This window comes from Balaenoptera physalus (assembly GCF_965194825.1).
Source record: "Balaenoptera physalus genome assembly, chromosome: 13".
Lineage (NCBI taxonomy): Eukaryota > Metazoa > Chordata > Mammalia > Artiodactyla > Balaenopteridae > Balaenoptera > Balaenoptera physalus.
The window spans coordinates 96,741,097-96,757,518 of record NC_138892.1 but is presented as its reverse complement, the minus strand read 5'-3'; the positions used below and the strand labels follow the sequence as shown (position 1 = coordinate 96,757,518).

General features: G+C 40.8%; 1 protein-coding gene and 2 pseudogenes across 3 annotated transcripts in view; all 3 read right to left on the bottom strand.

Annotated features, from left to right (window-relative positions):
- PLBD1 (phospholipase B domain containing 1) overlaps window positions 1–16,422 on the bottom strand; it is a 72,807-nt gene that overhangs the window by 45,894 nt on the left and 10,491 nt on the right. The window contains exon 2 of the mRNA XM_082421994.1: window positions 3,790–4,009. Within this exon, the coding sequence (XP_082278120.1) occupies window positions 3,790–4,009 (220 nt within the window). The remainder of the gene's footprint in view (window positions 1–3,789; window positions 4,010–16,422) is intronic.
- On the bottom strand, window positions 6,744–7,488 carry LOC309641296 (hyaluronan synthase 2 pseudogene; annotated as a pseudogene). Its single transcript has one exon. The product of its transcript is annotated as a hyaluronan synthase 2 pseudogene (transcript).
- On the bottom strand, window positions 7,311–16,001 carry LOC309641704 (hyaluronan synthase 2 pseudogene; annotated as a pseudogene). The gene has a single exon. The product of its transcript is annotated as a hyaluronan synthase 2 pseudogene (transcript).

Sequence of the window (16,422 nt, the reverse complement as noted above, 5' to 3'; positions counted from 1 at the left end):
AACCACTGGGGGGCAGAAGTGCTGTGCCAGGCATCTGGGGTATATAAAGATGAGTAAGATGGGGACCCTGTCCTCAAGGCACTAACAGGTGGTGGAGGGGAGAGATGGGGCTCCGATCCAGTGGAAATGGAATCAGAAAGAGCTTCATCAAGAAGAGAGCATCATATAACTGATTCACTTTGTTGTACAGCAGAAATTAACACAACATCGTAAAGCAATTATACTCCAATAAAGATGTATAAAAAAAAGGTCATTTCTGGGAGCTTCCCTGGTGGCACAGTGGTTAGGAATCCGCCTGCCAATGCAGGGGACACGGGTTCGTGCCCCGGTCCGGGAGGATCCCACATGCCGCGGAGCAACTGGGCCCGTGAGCCACAACTACTGAGCCTGCGCGTCTGGAGCCTGTGCTCCGCAACAAGAGAGGCCAAGATGGTGAGAGGCCCGCGCACCGCGATGAAGAGTGGCCCCCGCTCTCCGCAACTGGAGAAAGCCCTCGCACAGAAACGAAGACCCAACACAGCCAAAAATAAATAAATAGATAAATAAATTTAAAACAAACAAACAAAAAAAACAAAAACCCTGCCGTATATGCGCATGTCCTCTCTCTAAAAAAAAAAAAAAAAAAGGTCATTTCTAACAGCTATATGATGTATCATCATATTGGCACACAATATAAAATATTGTAATTTCAAAGAAAAGCATAAAACAAGAAAAAGAGAGCATCTGAGATGGGTCTTGGAGGTTGAGCAGGATTTTGATAGGTGGAGACGGAAGAGGCAGCATCTGGCTCTCAGGAATCACAGCTCTAAGAGATGCTAGGAAGGGGCCCTGCGGGAGGCTGAGGGGGCACCACAGCCAGCCTCAGGGGCCCCTCCGGAACGCACGTCTGCGTGGCGCATCACGCAGTGAGGGGCTCCTCAGGGGCCGGGGGCGGGCCAGTGGAAGAAGAGGGAGAAGAGAGTGTGAAGAAGAGCAAGCCAGCGAGAGAAGCTCCTGAAAATAGTGAACGCCTACCGCAGGCTGTGGCCCCGGTGGATCTGCCTCCGCCGCACACGGTGAGATAACCCTGCAGGAGCCGCGCACGTACACGGCCAGGCGCTTCGAAATACAGGAGAGAGGGCGGGCCCGGGACAGCGTCGTAAAAGTGTCGTAAAAGCTCAAAGAAGCAACAAATTGCTGCGTGCTTCGAAGGCAGTGATGGAGGATTTGAGCGTATTTCTTTGTGTTTTGATTTGGCCTCTCGAGTATTTCGTAGGTTGGAAAAAGCAAATTATATTTTCTGAGGCCGTCAAACCAACGTCCTTATCTGCCTATCTCAGTCGTTCATCCCACGATGTTCGTCCTTTCACACATCTCCCCCCGAGGTGCGGGAGAACGTAAGGCACACCACTCCATTTTAAATGTGGTGATGTGGGAAAACGTGGCAGCCCTGTACTTCCCACTGCTCTTGGCAGCTGCCTGAGCAACTCTGCAAGATGAGAGAAAACAAGGCAGATCTTTCTTTTGGCCTCTGGCACAAACTCACCTTCTCTGCCCTGGCTCCAAGGCTGTGTCTTGGTACGTGGAATTGTCCTTTGCAAAACAGTCCCCAGCAGTATATGTTTTAAATTGATAAAACGATGTCTGTGTATGAAGATGCTATTGCTTCTCATACAACTGTCCCTGTGTAGCTGAAAACAAAGGACTCTAGCCTATGACTTGTATTCTTTCTCCGCCATTGGTTTGTGGCGACAGTCACAACTTCCAGAGGGTTGACATTTTAAGCTCTTCTGCCTTGCTTCAGAGAATGCTGGATACCTTTGCTCGGAGGGAGCCCCACTGCCTCTCTGCTCAGTTGAGACAGTGCACGGGGTGCCTACTGCTGCAGTCCTTCCTGGGTGGCGCCTTGGGTCTGATGGTCTCAATCACGTGAATTCTTCTAGCCTCCCCTCTGTCCTATCTCCCTGCCAGAGCTCTTGTCTCTGTGAGCCCTGATTCTTTACTCCATTTGGCATTTCTCCTTCCTCCAAATTAAGCTCTTGGGCAACAGAATGTGTAGTAAGCCTTCACCTCCTAGACCATATCAGAAGAGGAAGGCAGGAAACTGGTAACCACCTCTGTCTCTTACCTCTTCCCCAACCCATTGCCAGGGGTCTGTTTTAAGCTTGCCGGGTCACATCCCACTATTCTGAGCTTTGAGTGAAGCACAGAGCAGAGCCTTTGAATGCTTACTGATTCAGAAATTCCCCTACTTATTGGACTTTTCAGCAATGCAGTCAGAAAAGGAGCTTCTGGGAGATGCCCTTCTAAAGATGGTTTTGGTTTTATTTCTTTCTTTCTTTTTTATACATAGTAGCATTTATTTATTTATTTAGCTGCACAGCTTGTGGTCATGGATAAAGGAACTCAAGGATAGGTCAGTACTTTATATTATGAATAAGGCAGAAATGATAAAGCTACTTCCCAAAGTGAGATGTTAAAACTTGGGTTTTCCTGAGACATAAGAATAACAGAAGGGTCACTTTTGTCAGAAGTCTCCTCGGTCACACTCCCTGAGCTCTCTAGTAGCGATGCCAAAGTCCAAGGAAGACGAGCTTAGGCTCTCAACATTCAATCTATGTTAGCATCTCTAACACAGATTAGAGATGCTCCACTCAAGTTACATAGCTTCCCTTAATAACTCATATGTATCTTACGCATGACTTCATTGAATATATTTATGTTCACACAACTTCAATCTGAATTATTTCTCCAAACTTGCAACTCAATTTAAAGAATGCAATCAGAAACCAGTGGATCCCGAAATAAAGATTTGTAGGGGAAAAGAAAAAGTTCAGATTTTTACATGTTGAATACAGTTTTAAACATGTTTTTTAAATCGTAGTTTATAAAGTTTTCTACATCTCCAAATTGAGAGTGCCCTATTAAGGGGACTTGTATGGTAAGGTAACAAAAATTTGGTATAAAAACAAACCCAGGAATTTTTAGTTTAAATTTTAAAAAAGAGCAGCCAGAGTCCAGTAATTAGTCGTTCAACATTTGATATAATTGCCAGTACTCAGAAACAGATTAAGATCAGCACTGCATTTACTATGACTAAGATGGTAACAGTGCAAAATGAGGTTTGGTTAAACTGCACTCAACAATCTAGGTCACAGAGCATAAAAGAAGAAAGCCACGTCCTCAAGACATTTTATATCAAAGGAAGAATGAGGCTTGTTTAAATGAGTTGCAACTTTCCTTTCCTCAAAGATCTGTTCTCTAAAAAGGATGAGTCATGATTGCATTATTATAAGTACATTTTTTGTTATTTCCATAAGACAAGGGAAGAACACAAGAATTAAATAACAATAGAATTGGAAAGAACATTCATGTTAGACATTAAAATTTCAATTTAAAATCTTCGCCCACTTGAAAGTATTGTTCTAAGATGGTTGAAAATAAATGCTCTTACATTTTATTTTTATTTTTAATTAATCTTCTCTGTTTGTGGTCCTCAAAGAGCCACTCCACCTCCATTTGCTTTCTACCCGACAATAAATGACTAGTAAGATGAAATGGCTTAGCAGTCTTTTAAAAGAGTTTCATGAGAGGGAAAGATTTAAAAATGTGTCACAATTGGGGGCTTTGCTCCTTCTAGGCAGGTATGACTACAGGTTCAAATGTAATTCTGATAATCTTTCTATCATATGAGAAAGACCATGGCAACTTTTCAATTCTAGCGTACAATGCCAGGAAGAAAAAACCACTGTTGGGCAAAGAAAGGGACAGAGGTTGCCTGGCAGTTCTCCACCACGACTGGGTACTTACGGGGCAGTGAGGTAACCCTCCAAAAAGCCGGCTGCAAACATGACGATCTCATTGCTCAGGGATTGAGAACCGTACCCCGCTCTGATCTCCAGGATGCCCCAGCCTGTGGTTTTCACAGAGTTATTGTAAAAGCCATAGGCATCCCCATTCCTGTCTAGGACATTTTTGACTTGTATTCTCTTCTCAGTAGGCATCCAGTATGCAGTTGCATAGTAGACTCCTGGAAAAAAAGAAAAAGGAATAATGATAGGATGTCATTGAACTGAATTGCTGATAACATTTTTTTTTCTATGTAACCAACAATTCCAGCACATTTGCTTTTAAAGAGTTCTGTTCTATTACAACAGAATTGGGAAATCTGCCACACTATAGTTTGTCCTTGTTACAAGTGGGAAAAAACCAGAGCCTTGACCACGGGGGATGAGCCTAGAGCACAAAGAACCAGGTCAAAGGTAGGGGCGTAGTTGGAGCATCAAAGAGGTGGATCTAAGTGCTTCATCCTTAGAGATGGGATTCTGGGCAAGGCAGGAGCTGGAGCTCTCACCCACCTTGTCATTCAACCAAGAATAGGGTTCATATCCCTGGTCTGCAACCCTTTCCATCCCCCTCAATAGTTGGGCCAAAGCATCCATATTCTCTCACTTTCTATCCTATCTCTCCTGTTTAATTCTTTTTTTTTTCCTTATCAAAAATATCTTATTTACAAAAAAATTCAATTATACTGTACATCCTATACTGGAAATACATTGAATAATTGCTAGAATAAATATAGGCAATTAATTCAATGTTTTATGAGAATGAGAGAATTTGACATTTGAATGTTATCAAAGCTTAAGTTAGAACATAAATAGTCAAAAAGGCAAACTCAAGTTTTAGACTCATTTAATGGCGTGGTCTGTTTGTTTCTCACAAGCATTCCAATCAGTGAGAGTCTAAGTTGTAGAACATTATGTAACTTTTTGTACTCTGAAGGTAGAATGTGCAGTTTTTTCTTAAGCAGGATGGATGGAATATAGGTATCTGCATAAAAAGGAAGCAGAAAGGCAAGAAACACATGGTTGAATACTTCTCCACGTTTATGCTTCATCACAATACTTTTTATGCAACTCTTCATGTGTTCAATTGTGTTTTTAAACACAGGTCTACACAGCACCAGCTACAAGGCAAGATGGGTCATGTCAAAAGTCAAACTGGATAACTGAGACCCCAGAGTAACTAAATTAACAAGGCTGAGGATACCTGGTCCATCAATTTTTTATGTGCCAATTCTTTTTTTTTTTTATGGCTGTGTTGGGTCTTCGTTTCTGTGCGAGGGCTTTCTCTAGTTGTGGCAAGCGGGGGCCACTCTTCATCGCGGTGCGCGGGCCTCTTACTATCGCGGCCTCTCTTGCTGCGGAGCACAGGCTCCAGACGCGCAGGCTCAGTAATTGTGGCTCACGGGCCCAGCCGCTCCGCGGCATGTGGGATCGTCCCAGACCAGGGCTCGAACCCGTGTCCCCTGCATTGGCAGGCGGATTCTCAACCACTGCGCCACCAGGGAAGCCCCAATGTGCCAATTCTTGATATAACTATTAAACCTTGATATCATGTCTACTATGTAAACACATTTATGTAGGCCAGAACAGAAGAGATGAAGCAATTATCTGTATAATTCAGAAAAAATCTTCCCTAGAAAGTTAAAGAGGAATGTGGAGTTTGACTCTGCCAGTTTTGAATCTGTATGCCTTAGCCTTATTATAATTTATCCCACTCACCCATATAAACCTCATACTAACATGTAAAGTGAACTGACAAGCTGGAAAAAAAAAAGGTAGGTAAAGTATGTTCAATATATAGACAGGATCCAGTGAACACAGGTCACAGAACAAAATGATGAACTGCTTTGTATTTGTCCAAATTGTACAGATAATTTTTCCCACTTTCCTTTTTACGTAGCCTGGGAAAACACTGTGAGAATCTCCAAAGACTATCTTTAATACTCAGATTTTGTCCACTGCTGGATTACTAGTGTTTTCTTTTGAGAACTAGCATCCTCTTTTTTTTCAGTCTTATGAAAAAATTGTTCTTTTCTACCTCTTTGGCCTTGATTTTCAGTGACTTCTTTTTTGTACACATAAGTATGAATTTCTACTCACGAAGTGTGACATGTATATTGGCCTTTTCTAAAGAAATGAAAAAAAGTTAAAATATTGAAAGTTTAAATAGTTTTTCACAGAAACAAACTATTCAATTTTAAAGGGAGAGAGAGAGAGAAACATTTTATTCTCTCTATCATGAACAACATCAGTCAACCAAGCTTCACATTTTGGGTAGAAATTTTTTAAGTATGAATTTTTTCAGAACCTATTTTATTTTAAAAAAAGGAAGAACAGGTGTATTTTGGCAGAGAAGTAGAATATAAAATATACAAAATTTGTTTTAAAATTGGCATACAAAATTTTAAAACACAGTACAATTATATAAAAATACAGCACAGACAACGGCCTGTAAAATGTCCTTCGGCATTTCATTTGGTAGAGTTGAACAGAAAACCCTTTCTTAAAAAAAAATTAGCTATCAACACAGTCCATAAGTTAGGTTGTATATGTTGAAAGAACTTTTCCTTGAGTTTCCAAAATCCTCTTCTTCCATGGTTACCCACATAAAGCATGACTAGTGAGGTATATAGGGCAAAACACTGTTAGGCGGATGTACAATAAGGAAGAAGTGCATAAACAAAGAATTCTTCCCATTTTCATAGGAGTATCAGATTAAATGTGAGCTCTTCTTCTTCATGTATCATTTTACTTGGGCAGAATTAAAATAAACCCATACAAATGTCTTTGTTCAAGTCCCAGCAGCAGTGATGTGTCTCCTTTGGTGGCATTATCTGATGCCACAATACCGCACAGTCCCTAGAGGAACTAAGGTTCTGTGTGTGTCTGCATCTGTAACTGCAAACATCACATGTAAGATCATACATTAAGCACCATGTCATACCGTTGTTCCTTCTTCCGCCTGCCACAGTTTTTGATGAGAATCACATACAGTGTCAAAAACATGACCCAACAGCTTGCATAGAGCAATGTTCCAACAATTAAAGCTGTCTTGTTTGGATTCTGAGAATGGCTTTTTAGATTCCTTATAAATGGTGAAAATCACACCACCCAGGAGGATTGTATACCAAACTGATACTGGAATGAGTCCTATGAAATTATCAATGGATTTCCTTCCAGATGTGCCCCACCCAGCTTTGCTTATTGTTGCAACTGCAAACATCTTGGCGGGAAGTAAACTTGACATGTATAACATTGAGTAGAGGGACATGAAAACCATGATGATATTTCCTCTAAGGCAGCTGGCAGAAGATGATTTTATGAGACCCACTAACTGGACAGTTAACAAGAAATGGAGGATGTTCCAAATTTCACTCCTGTAGAAGAGCCGGATTACTGTGGCAATGAGAAAGAAAGGGAAGAACCCAGGGATGACTGCTTCATAGGTCATCCGCAAGTGATGTTTATGAAACCACATGGCATTGTACAGTCACTCTCGGAAGTAGGACTTGCTCCAACCGGTCTGCTGGTTTAACCATCTGAGACATCCCTTAGGTGTTTCAGTAAGGCATTTGGATCGAGCTGTGTATTTTGTTGCATAGCCCAGGCTCAGCACTCAGTTTGTTAGATGCCTGTCATCTCCAAAACTACAATGGCTGCCCATAAATTTTTTTAAAATTATTTGTTTATTATTTATTTTTGGCTCACGCCGTGTCTTTAGTTGCGGCATGCGGGATCCTTGTTGCAGCATGCATGTGGGATCTAGTTCCCCAACCAGAGACAGAACCCGGGCCCCCTGCATTGGGAGCACAGAGTCCTACCCACTGGACCACCAGGGAAGTCCCCTGCCCATAAATTTTTGATTGTACCAGTCTTCCACAAATTCATGCAGTAAGGAGTTTCTGTACATTCCCAGAGGTCCACTAATGCACTGGACACATCCAAAATAAGACTGACAGGCCCTTTCTATGTTAAAAGCCATCCAGTATCACACACTGCTGAGGAAGGTGATCCAGGAATCATACTTGTTTAAAATCTGGACGTCTCCCCTGACATCTCCAACCATGGGATCTTCTAAAACTTTTACCATCTCCACTGTTGAGGCAGGGTCAAGCATGGTGTCTGAATCACAAACCTGTACATAATCCACACTTCGTCCCAGTGCTCTGAAAGCCGTGTACATGACTTCTCTTATCCACCCCATTTTTGCATGATGCAAATACTCTTGTTGGATAAGACCAACTGGGTGACATGTTGTGAGCTTTCTTTATGTGACTCATCTGTCTCACCAGGACCCTTCGTGTGGAAGTTGTTCTTCCAGATATAAGTGGCTGATTTGTCCCTGCCCATGACTTCACTGAAGATGTCCATCATGTAAAGATCATCTTCTGAGTTTCCATCTATGACCATGACAACTTTAATTCCAGGGTAGGTTAGCCTTTTCACAGATTGCAAACATTCCCATAAGTAGTCTGGATCTTCTTGATATACAGCAATGCAAAGAGCAACAGTTCTGTTCAACTTAATGGGGGCTTCTAGAGATTTTTTCATTTTTCGGCGCTCCAAAAGGCAAACAGGCTTTGGATGAGGAGGTGTGATGCTAAAAAGGCACCATATAGTCCAAAAGAGAAATAGTAATTATCTTTTTGGATAAATTGGTAGCCAAAAATATATGCAGTTGTGATTCCAAGGAGGAGAGAAACTTCAAAAAGCGTGGTTCCAATTATTCTCAGGATACATAGAAACCTCTTACAATACATTTTGTTCATTGAATCCTAATGCCACGTGAATTTCTGAAAGAATTTGACCTTGGTGCCCACTTATTCTTAAAGCTCTTTCCTCCTATGGCCTCTGGAACAACAATCTCTCCTGAGTCACCTCCTCCTTTGCTTGCCTTTTCCTATTTCTCCCATGGGTTCCTCTTTCTCTTTACACCCAAGAGCACAATGGATAACACCTTCCGGATGATTCCATCAGCACTAGAAATTAAAAATATCCAAAACAAAATTCATATTCTCTCCCAATCCATCCTCCATCCTCTGCTTTCTAGCTCTGTGATCTTTCAGCCTGAAACCCAAGTCCATCCAGGTCTCCTCTCTCCTGCATAACTCATGTTTAATCAAAACCTCCTGGGCTTCCCTGGTGGTGCAATGGTTAAGAATCCACCTGCCAATGCAGGGGACACGGGTTCGAGCCCCGGTCTGGGAAGATCCCACATGCCGCGGAGCAGCTAAGCCCGTGCGCCACAACTACTGAGCCTGCGCTCTAGAGCCCGCGAGCCACAACTACTGAAGCCTTTTCGCCTAGAGCCTGGGCTCTGCAACAAGAGAAGCCACCGCAATGAGAAGCCTGCGCACCTCAACGAAGAGTAGCCCCTGCTTGCCGCAACTAAAGAAAGCCTGCACACAGCAACGAAGACCCAACACAGCCAAAAATAAAAAATAAAATAAAATAAATTAAAAAACAAACAAACAAACAAAAACCTCGTAAATATCTCTACCACTAGTAAGTGCCTCTTTAGCTCTACATTTCTATGCTAGTTTTGGTAACACAACTAGTCTGAACTATGAAGAGGCTTTTTTTCCAGGTCTCTCTGACCTTTAATCCATTCTTTTTTAAATTTATTTTTTATCCTTATAAAAGACTTCTACAGACAAGTTTATTGACCTAGATGGAACATTTTAGAAAAACATTTTCTAAATGTTTACTGTAATGTATATTTAAATTTCCAAATGATAGTTAACCCAGGATTTTACAACTAAGCCTAGAATTTTGTTACCAAATGTAATAAAAAGCTTTTAAAACCCTTTAACAATCAATGGTATAAGTTTCACATTCTCCTGAATATATAAATTTGGTATACTTCACTTCTACTGAGAATAATCCATTCTTCATACTTTGCCAGAGTGACCTTTCTAAAATGCAAAACTGATTTGTTTACTTAATTACCCCAAATCTTCAATGGCTTCTACTTCCTAGAATTAAAATTCTTTGACTTACCCTCTTGGCATTCATGACCTGGTTTCTGCCTGCCTATCTAGTTTCATCCACCACTCCATGCACTTTGTGATCTCGAAACCATTGCACACACAGCTCTCCAACCTGCCATGAGCTGGTCCAGCACCTCTGACTTTGCATATGCTGTTTCCTATGTCTGAGATTTTCTCTCTTGTTAAATACCTAGCAATCTCAAAATTGCTTTTTAAGACTCAGGAAGCAACACCCCCTTTGTAGGGACTGACTTGCTCTACAAGCTCCATGTACTTTGAAAGCAGGTCTTCTTCCAGTTTTATCACATTGTAATGTAATTTATATGTCTGCCCCTGCTCCTAGCCTATGAAATCGAGGCCAGAGATGGTTTCCTCAGCACTTGGTATGGTGTCTGACCCACAACAGGTGCTCAATAAACATCTATGAAAGGAAGGAAGACTTAGGAAGAGAGAGAAAAGAAAAAAGAAGAAATGAAGAAAAGAAATGGTATGTAGTGCATTTATTTCTCTGCCTAAGAAACCACTGTACAGCTGCTCAGGTTAAAGACAAACATATTAAGGTCATCAAAGAGGTGGGAGGAGGCCAGAATGACTCAGATTCTAGGCTGTAACTCAGTGGATGGTTGTTGTATCATCACTGAGAGCGGAAGCAGATGGGAAACAGGTCTGGGAGGGAATATGAGTTTAGTTTTGGACACACTAAGTTTTTAGTGGTTAAGATACTATAAAGCTCAGATTAAATATTTATATATGGTTATCTATTTTCCACATTCAAAACTGACTCAGTATTTTATCTTTTTTGATGCAAAGATTGTCTATGAAATGAGCACTAAAATTAGAAACTTAATACTAGAGCATCGTGGCACCTTGGCCCAAGAGGGTGATACACTGGGACTTGGTCAAGCTATGCTAATCAGCTAATGCTGACTATGACCCTTAAAGAATGATCTTGAGTGGGAAAGTCAATTTATTCTGAACTGAGTCATGACCATATTGGTGGGCTTTCTTTAAAAACGGTAAAGTGGAAGTAATGGCATTGATAAACATAGGCAGGTGCAGAATCCTTGTCAACAGGCTCCTGGTGATGAATGAGTCTAATTGTTACTAAGTCAATTGACCACAGTTGGACAATTGTGGGCATCATCCATAGTTATGTCCTTTCTTCTCCTCCCAAATATAATAAGTATGTTTTCCAAACTGATTTTGGGACACAAATGCCACAGCCTCAGCCCCTCCCCAACTTTTCTCATGCTCTCTCTCCCACCCTCACCTCCAGTGAGCTTTGTAGGAAATGAAAAAGGGTGGCTGTTTCACTGTTGCTGGTACTACCTACTTTCCTGACCACAAATAGTAAACTTCTGTAAATCTGTGCTTTTTTGACACTCATGTGCCCCCATGCATGGAAAAAAAAAAAACTTCTACCCAGTCCTCAAGAGAATTCAATGAGAAAAATTTACTGCTAACATACTGACCAATTTAGCAAATGCTTTGAGAATTAAGCCAAAATCTGAGTTTCTCCTGCTACCCCTAATTGATGTCCTCTGTTCCTCAATGTTTTCTCCATGTATCAACTCTTCCTGGTTGCCCAGTTCCATGCTTTTTTCTGATTTTCTTAAATCCTCGAATAATTTAAGCCTTATGCTTTTCTATTTTTAAAAAAACATCTCCATGTTGTGAGGCGAATGGTGTGGAAAGGGTAATAGCAAAAAGGTAGAAAAATATCACATAATTCTAATCTCAATCTAGCTCGATACAAGCTCTGTGAAGGCAGGGGCCACTTCTGCTTATGACCCTATATCCTGGGAGTGCTGTAGCTGGCACAGTAATGTTTCTGTGATGAATCTAGTTTAATTGTGTGTGTTCTTGACCCAAAAGTGAAATTTATCTGAACATTCATAGAAGTTAATCTAAAATAACTCAAGTCGTTATGTCTTCAAGCTTGGGTAAGGAGCCTAGAGGACGTTCAGATGCCCAAGGGGCAAGGGCCATGTGTTGATATTTTTTCTAGGGTCATGAAAATGAAAATGAGATTTAAACTTTTTTTTTTTGGCTGTGTTGGGCCTTCATTGCTGTGCGCGGGCTTTCTCTAGTTGTGGCGAGCGGGAGCTACTCTTCGCTGCGGTGCATAGTCTTCTTATTGTGGTGGCTTCTCTTGTTGCGGAGCACAGGCTCTAGAGTGCAGGCTCAGTAGTTGTGGTGCACGGGCTTAGATGCTCCGTGGCATGTGGGATCTTCCCAGACCAGGGATCAAACCTGTGTCCCCTGCATTGGTAGGAGGATTCTTAACCACTGCGCCATCAGGGAAGTCCCAGATTTAAACATTTTTAACATCAACATCCTTAGAATCAATGCACTTGATAAATATTTGTTGAATGAATGGGAATACTACTTTCTAAAAACAGAGTATTTTTCTTCTATAAATAAAGATGAAAGAGGTCCCATCATTTTCCTATTTCTCTCTAAAAACCCAAACACCCAAATAGAATTTCTTTTATTTACCTGTTTATTCTAATATTTTCTATGAGTTAATTGTTTTCAGTTGAAAAAAAATTCCTAACCCTGTCTTAGAATTTGTAAAATAATCACAAGTGGCCTAAATCACTCTTTCCCATATTTGGAACCTAAGTTTGCTAGCACCTCATTTATGAAAGAGGAAGTAGTTTTCAACCCTGAGCAAAACAATTTTTGCTTGATATAGTCAGTCAGAGAAAAAAAGAAACATGAGAGAGCAGAGGCAGAATATGTCAGAGAAAAATATAAAAACAATAAAATTGCAACTTAATCTATCCAGATTGGTTTTAGCTAATAATTTACTGACTGTGATCCTTGAATTGCTTTTCTCTTTTATGCTCCATGAGCATGGTCATTCAGCATCCCTCTGTGTACCTTGGCTTTGCACCTTTCCTTCTTCGAAAGGGCTTTCAGTAAATTGATACCTGGTTTTTAGATTTGCTTTGTCTCTTCATCAGAGTCACTAAGAAAATAACTGATTCATGAATAATCAACCTCTAGGCAGCAAAACTGTAGGTATTTTAGCTCTCACTCCCTCCAGAAATCAGAGCCTGGGATTGTTGATGAAAGGAGAATTATTTGGGGAAGTGCTCCCAGAGAACAGGAGTAGGGGGCCAGGAGAGTGAAACAGGGAGGGAGGGAAAGCAGGAGAGTGCATTTTGAGATGGTCCAAGGAGGTGTGCAGAATAAGCCTCTGAAGATCCCATCGCAGGGATGGAAGAGGGAGCATTTATCCAACTGCTCCCATCCCACATAGGTCAAAGGGAGTGTTAAATGAAGTGCTAAATCCTTCACTCTCAGGTCTGCACATGCTCCAGTGCTAAACAGTTATGATTTCGGAGGAGCTCTGAGGTAGAAAGCAGGGGGCTCCTGCAGTCTGGCTGAGGTGAGGTGCCTCAGCTTATATACGAGAAACTAGAATAAAAGGCAGGTGAGAAGATGTGAGGTGGGATGAATAATGTGCCTGATACACAAGGCAGGTTGAAAGGGATTAGTTTAAAAAAAAAAAGAGCTTCAAGGAAACAAAATACTAATACATAAAAATGCTGGAGATTTGCTTGGCTCTGGAATGATCTCTTTTCCTTCATCTCCTAAAAATGTACCTGTTCTTCATTGCTGGCTTAAATCAGAGTTCTTGCCAAAAGTCTTATCAACAGAAAGTCAACTTTGCCCCATTCTGATTTGGCACTCAGCTCACCGCTCATCTAGATCACTCTTTAGTTATATGTATTTGTGTGTATTTGGTCCAATAAATTTCATTACAAAGTTCTTAAGAATGAGGGGTAGCATCTTAAATCTCATTGTATTGGCTCCTTTGGGCTTAACATAATGCTTTATTAAATGGCCACCTAAATCCCCAACTTTCACACTGGCTGGAAGGTCACCGGAGACAGATTCACATCACATCTACAGTATATTAATTCTTAATTTCTAATTGCAAATTAGAATTTTGATATCTTAGGTCTGGTTTGAGTAACTCGACACTACCTTACGTTGGAATTGTAGCTGTGTGTGAAAGGCTGAAGGACAAATTTCAAAGCAAGCCTGTCTCTCTCAATCAAGAGACTTTCACAATTTTCCCCAAGAAGATGATAACATATCTGTTGTCTATACAGACGTAGAGTTTCAAATTTTAGACTCCAGTTTCCTCATAATTTCACTACCTCTATTAGTTTCATTTTTTAACCACATTAAGTAAATTCCTGTTTCACAGTAGTACAAAAAACCTACATAATAACATTATTAATACATTTTCTAGCCACATCTTAAAGCCAAATTATCAAAAGATTGTGAAATATAAGTTGTAGGAGCAACTGGAATCTTCTCTATTAAAAAAAAAGGTGAAACAAATGCATTTTAAAAAAAAACTCTTAAAATGTTAAACAAAATTAATCCCTTGAGATTCATTCCATTATTGTTGCTACTACATTTTTTGCTATTTCAATAGTTAATGCTTTGAAATTTGGAATCCAACAAAACATAACAGGTGACAAAAGTAAAAATAATGTCTAAATAAGTGTGAAAACTAAAGTTTCTATTTTGCATGTCAGAAGCAAGACCCAAGATTAAGTTCACGTGATAAACAGTTAATATATTATGGAAAGTAAATCACCATGAAATAGTTACTTAAAATGTTCTACCTCAATTTCAATACTGAAGGAAGACCTTTTAAATTTTCTTCCAGAGAAAGTTTTTGATCTTTGCTATCAGATTCAGGACCAGGAAACAAAATTTAATAATAAAGATTCATAAGTACTTCTCCCAGAAATTCTTCTGGAACTTATCTATTTGAAAACAAATTTTTTTGCTAAGGTCTAATCAATAAACGTGGTGTTATGCTTGTCTCTGCCCTGTCAAAGTCTATAATAAATGTTCAGTCAAAATATTTGTATGTTAGTCTTTATGAGAGAACCTCCCTAAATTTTCTCAAAATATTCCAAACTCCATGTGTCCCAAACTAAAGTCACCCTGTTCCCAGTCCTCAAATAAGTGCCTTTTCCTTTAGTTCTCACCTTGATGAAGGCAAGAAACATCCACCACTTTGATCTGGAAGTCATCCCTCCTGGCCATTTACCAAGTCCTCAGGCTTTTATCTATTTCCTTTTCTTCCCTATGTATCACTTTAGTTGAGGCTCTTCCCGTTTCTGGAACTTATCTTGTATACAGTCTTATAAGCACACTAGCATAGAGCTTGGATTGGTTCAAGATGGTGGAGTAGAAGGACATGCACTCACCCCTTCTTGCAAGAGCACCGGAATCACAACTAACTGCTGAACAACATCAACAGGAAGTCGCTGGAACCAACCAAAAAAGATACGCATATCCAGAGACAAAGGAGAAGCCACAATGAGATGGTAGGCGGGGCGCAATCATGATAAAATCAAATCCCATAACCACTGGGTGGGCGACTCACAAACTGTAGATCAATTATACCACAGAAGTCCACCCACTGGAGTGAAGGTTCTTAGCCCCATGTCAGGCTTCCCAACCTGGGGATACAGAGAATCTGACTTTGAAGGCCAGCAGAATTTGATTGCAGGACTTTCACAGGACTGGGGGAAACAGAGACTCCACTCTTGGAGGGCACACATAAAGTCCTGTGTGCATTAGCACCCAGGAGAAAGGAGCAGTGACCCCATAGGAGACTGAACCAGACCTACCTGCTAGTGTTGGAGGGTCTCCTGGGGGGGGGCGGGGGTGGGATGGCTGTGGCTCATCACAGGGACAAGGACACTGGCACTGACAACAGCACTTCTTGGAAATACTCATTGGCATGGGCCCTCCCAGAGACTGCCGTTAGCCACAGCAAACAGCCTGTAGGCTCCAGTGCTGGGTTGCCTCAGGCCAAACAACCAAGAGGGAAGGAACACAGCCACATCCATCAACAGACAAGTGGACTAAAGTTTTACTGAGCACATCCCTGCCCACAAGAGCAAGACCCCATAAGGTTAACAGCTGATCTTTCAGCAGAAACTCTGCAAGCCAGAAGGAAGTGGCAGGACATATTTAAAGTGATGAAAGGGAAAAACCTACAATCAAGATTACTCTACCCAGCAAGGATCTCATTCAGATTCAACAGAGAAGTTAAAACCTTTACAGACAAGCAAAAGCTAAGAGAATTCAGCACCACCAAACCAGCTTTACAACAAATGCTAAGGGAACTTCTCTAGGCAGGAAAACAAGACAAGGAAAAGACCTACAATAACAAACCCAAAACAATTAAGAAAATGGTAATAGGAACGTACATCTGGATAATTACCTTAAATGTAAATGGATTAAATGCTCCAACCAAAAGACACAGACTGGCTGAATGGATACAAAAACAAGACCCATATATATGCTGTCTACAAGAGACCCACTTCAGACCTAGGGACACAGAGACTGAAAGTGAGTGGATGGAAAAAGATATTCCACGCAAATGGAAATCAAAAGAAAGCTGCAGTAGCAATTCTCATATCAGACAAAATAGACTTTAAAATAAAGACTATTACAAGAGACAAAGAAGGACACTACATAATGATCAAGGGAACATAGACGCAAATATCCTCAACAAAATACTAGCAATTCGAATGCACAATACATTAAAAGGATCATAC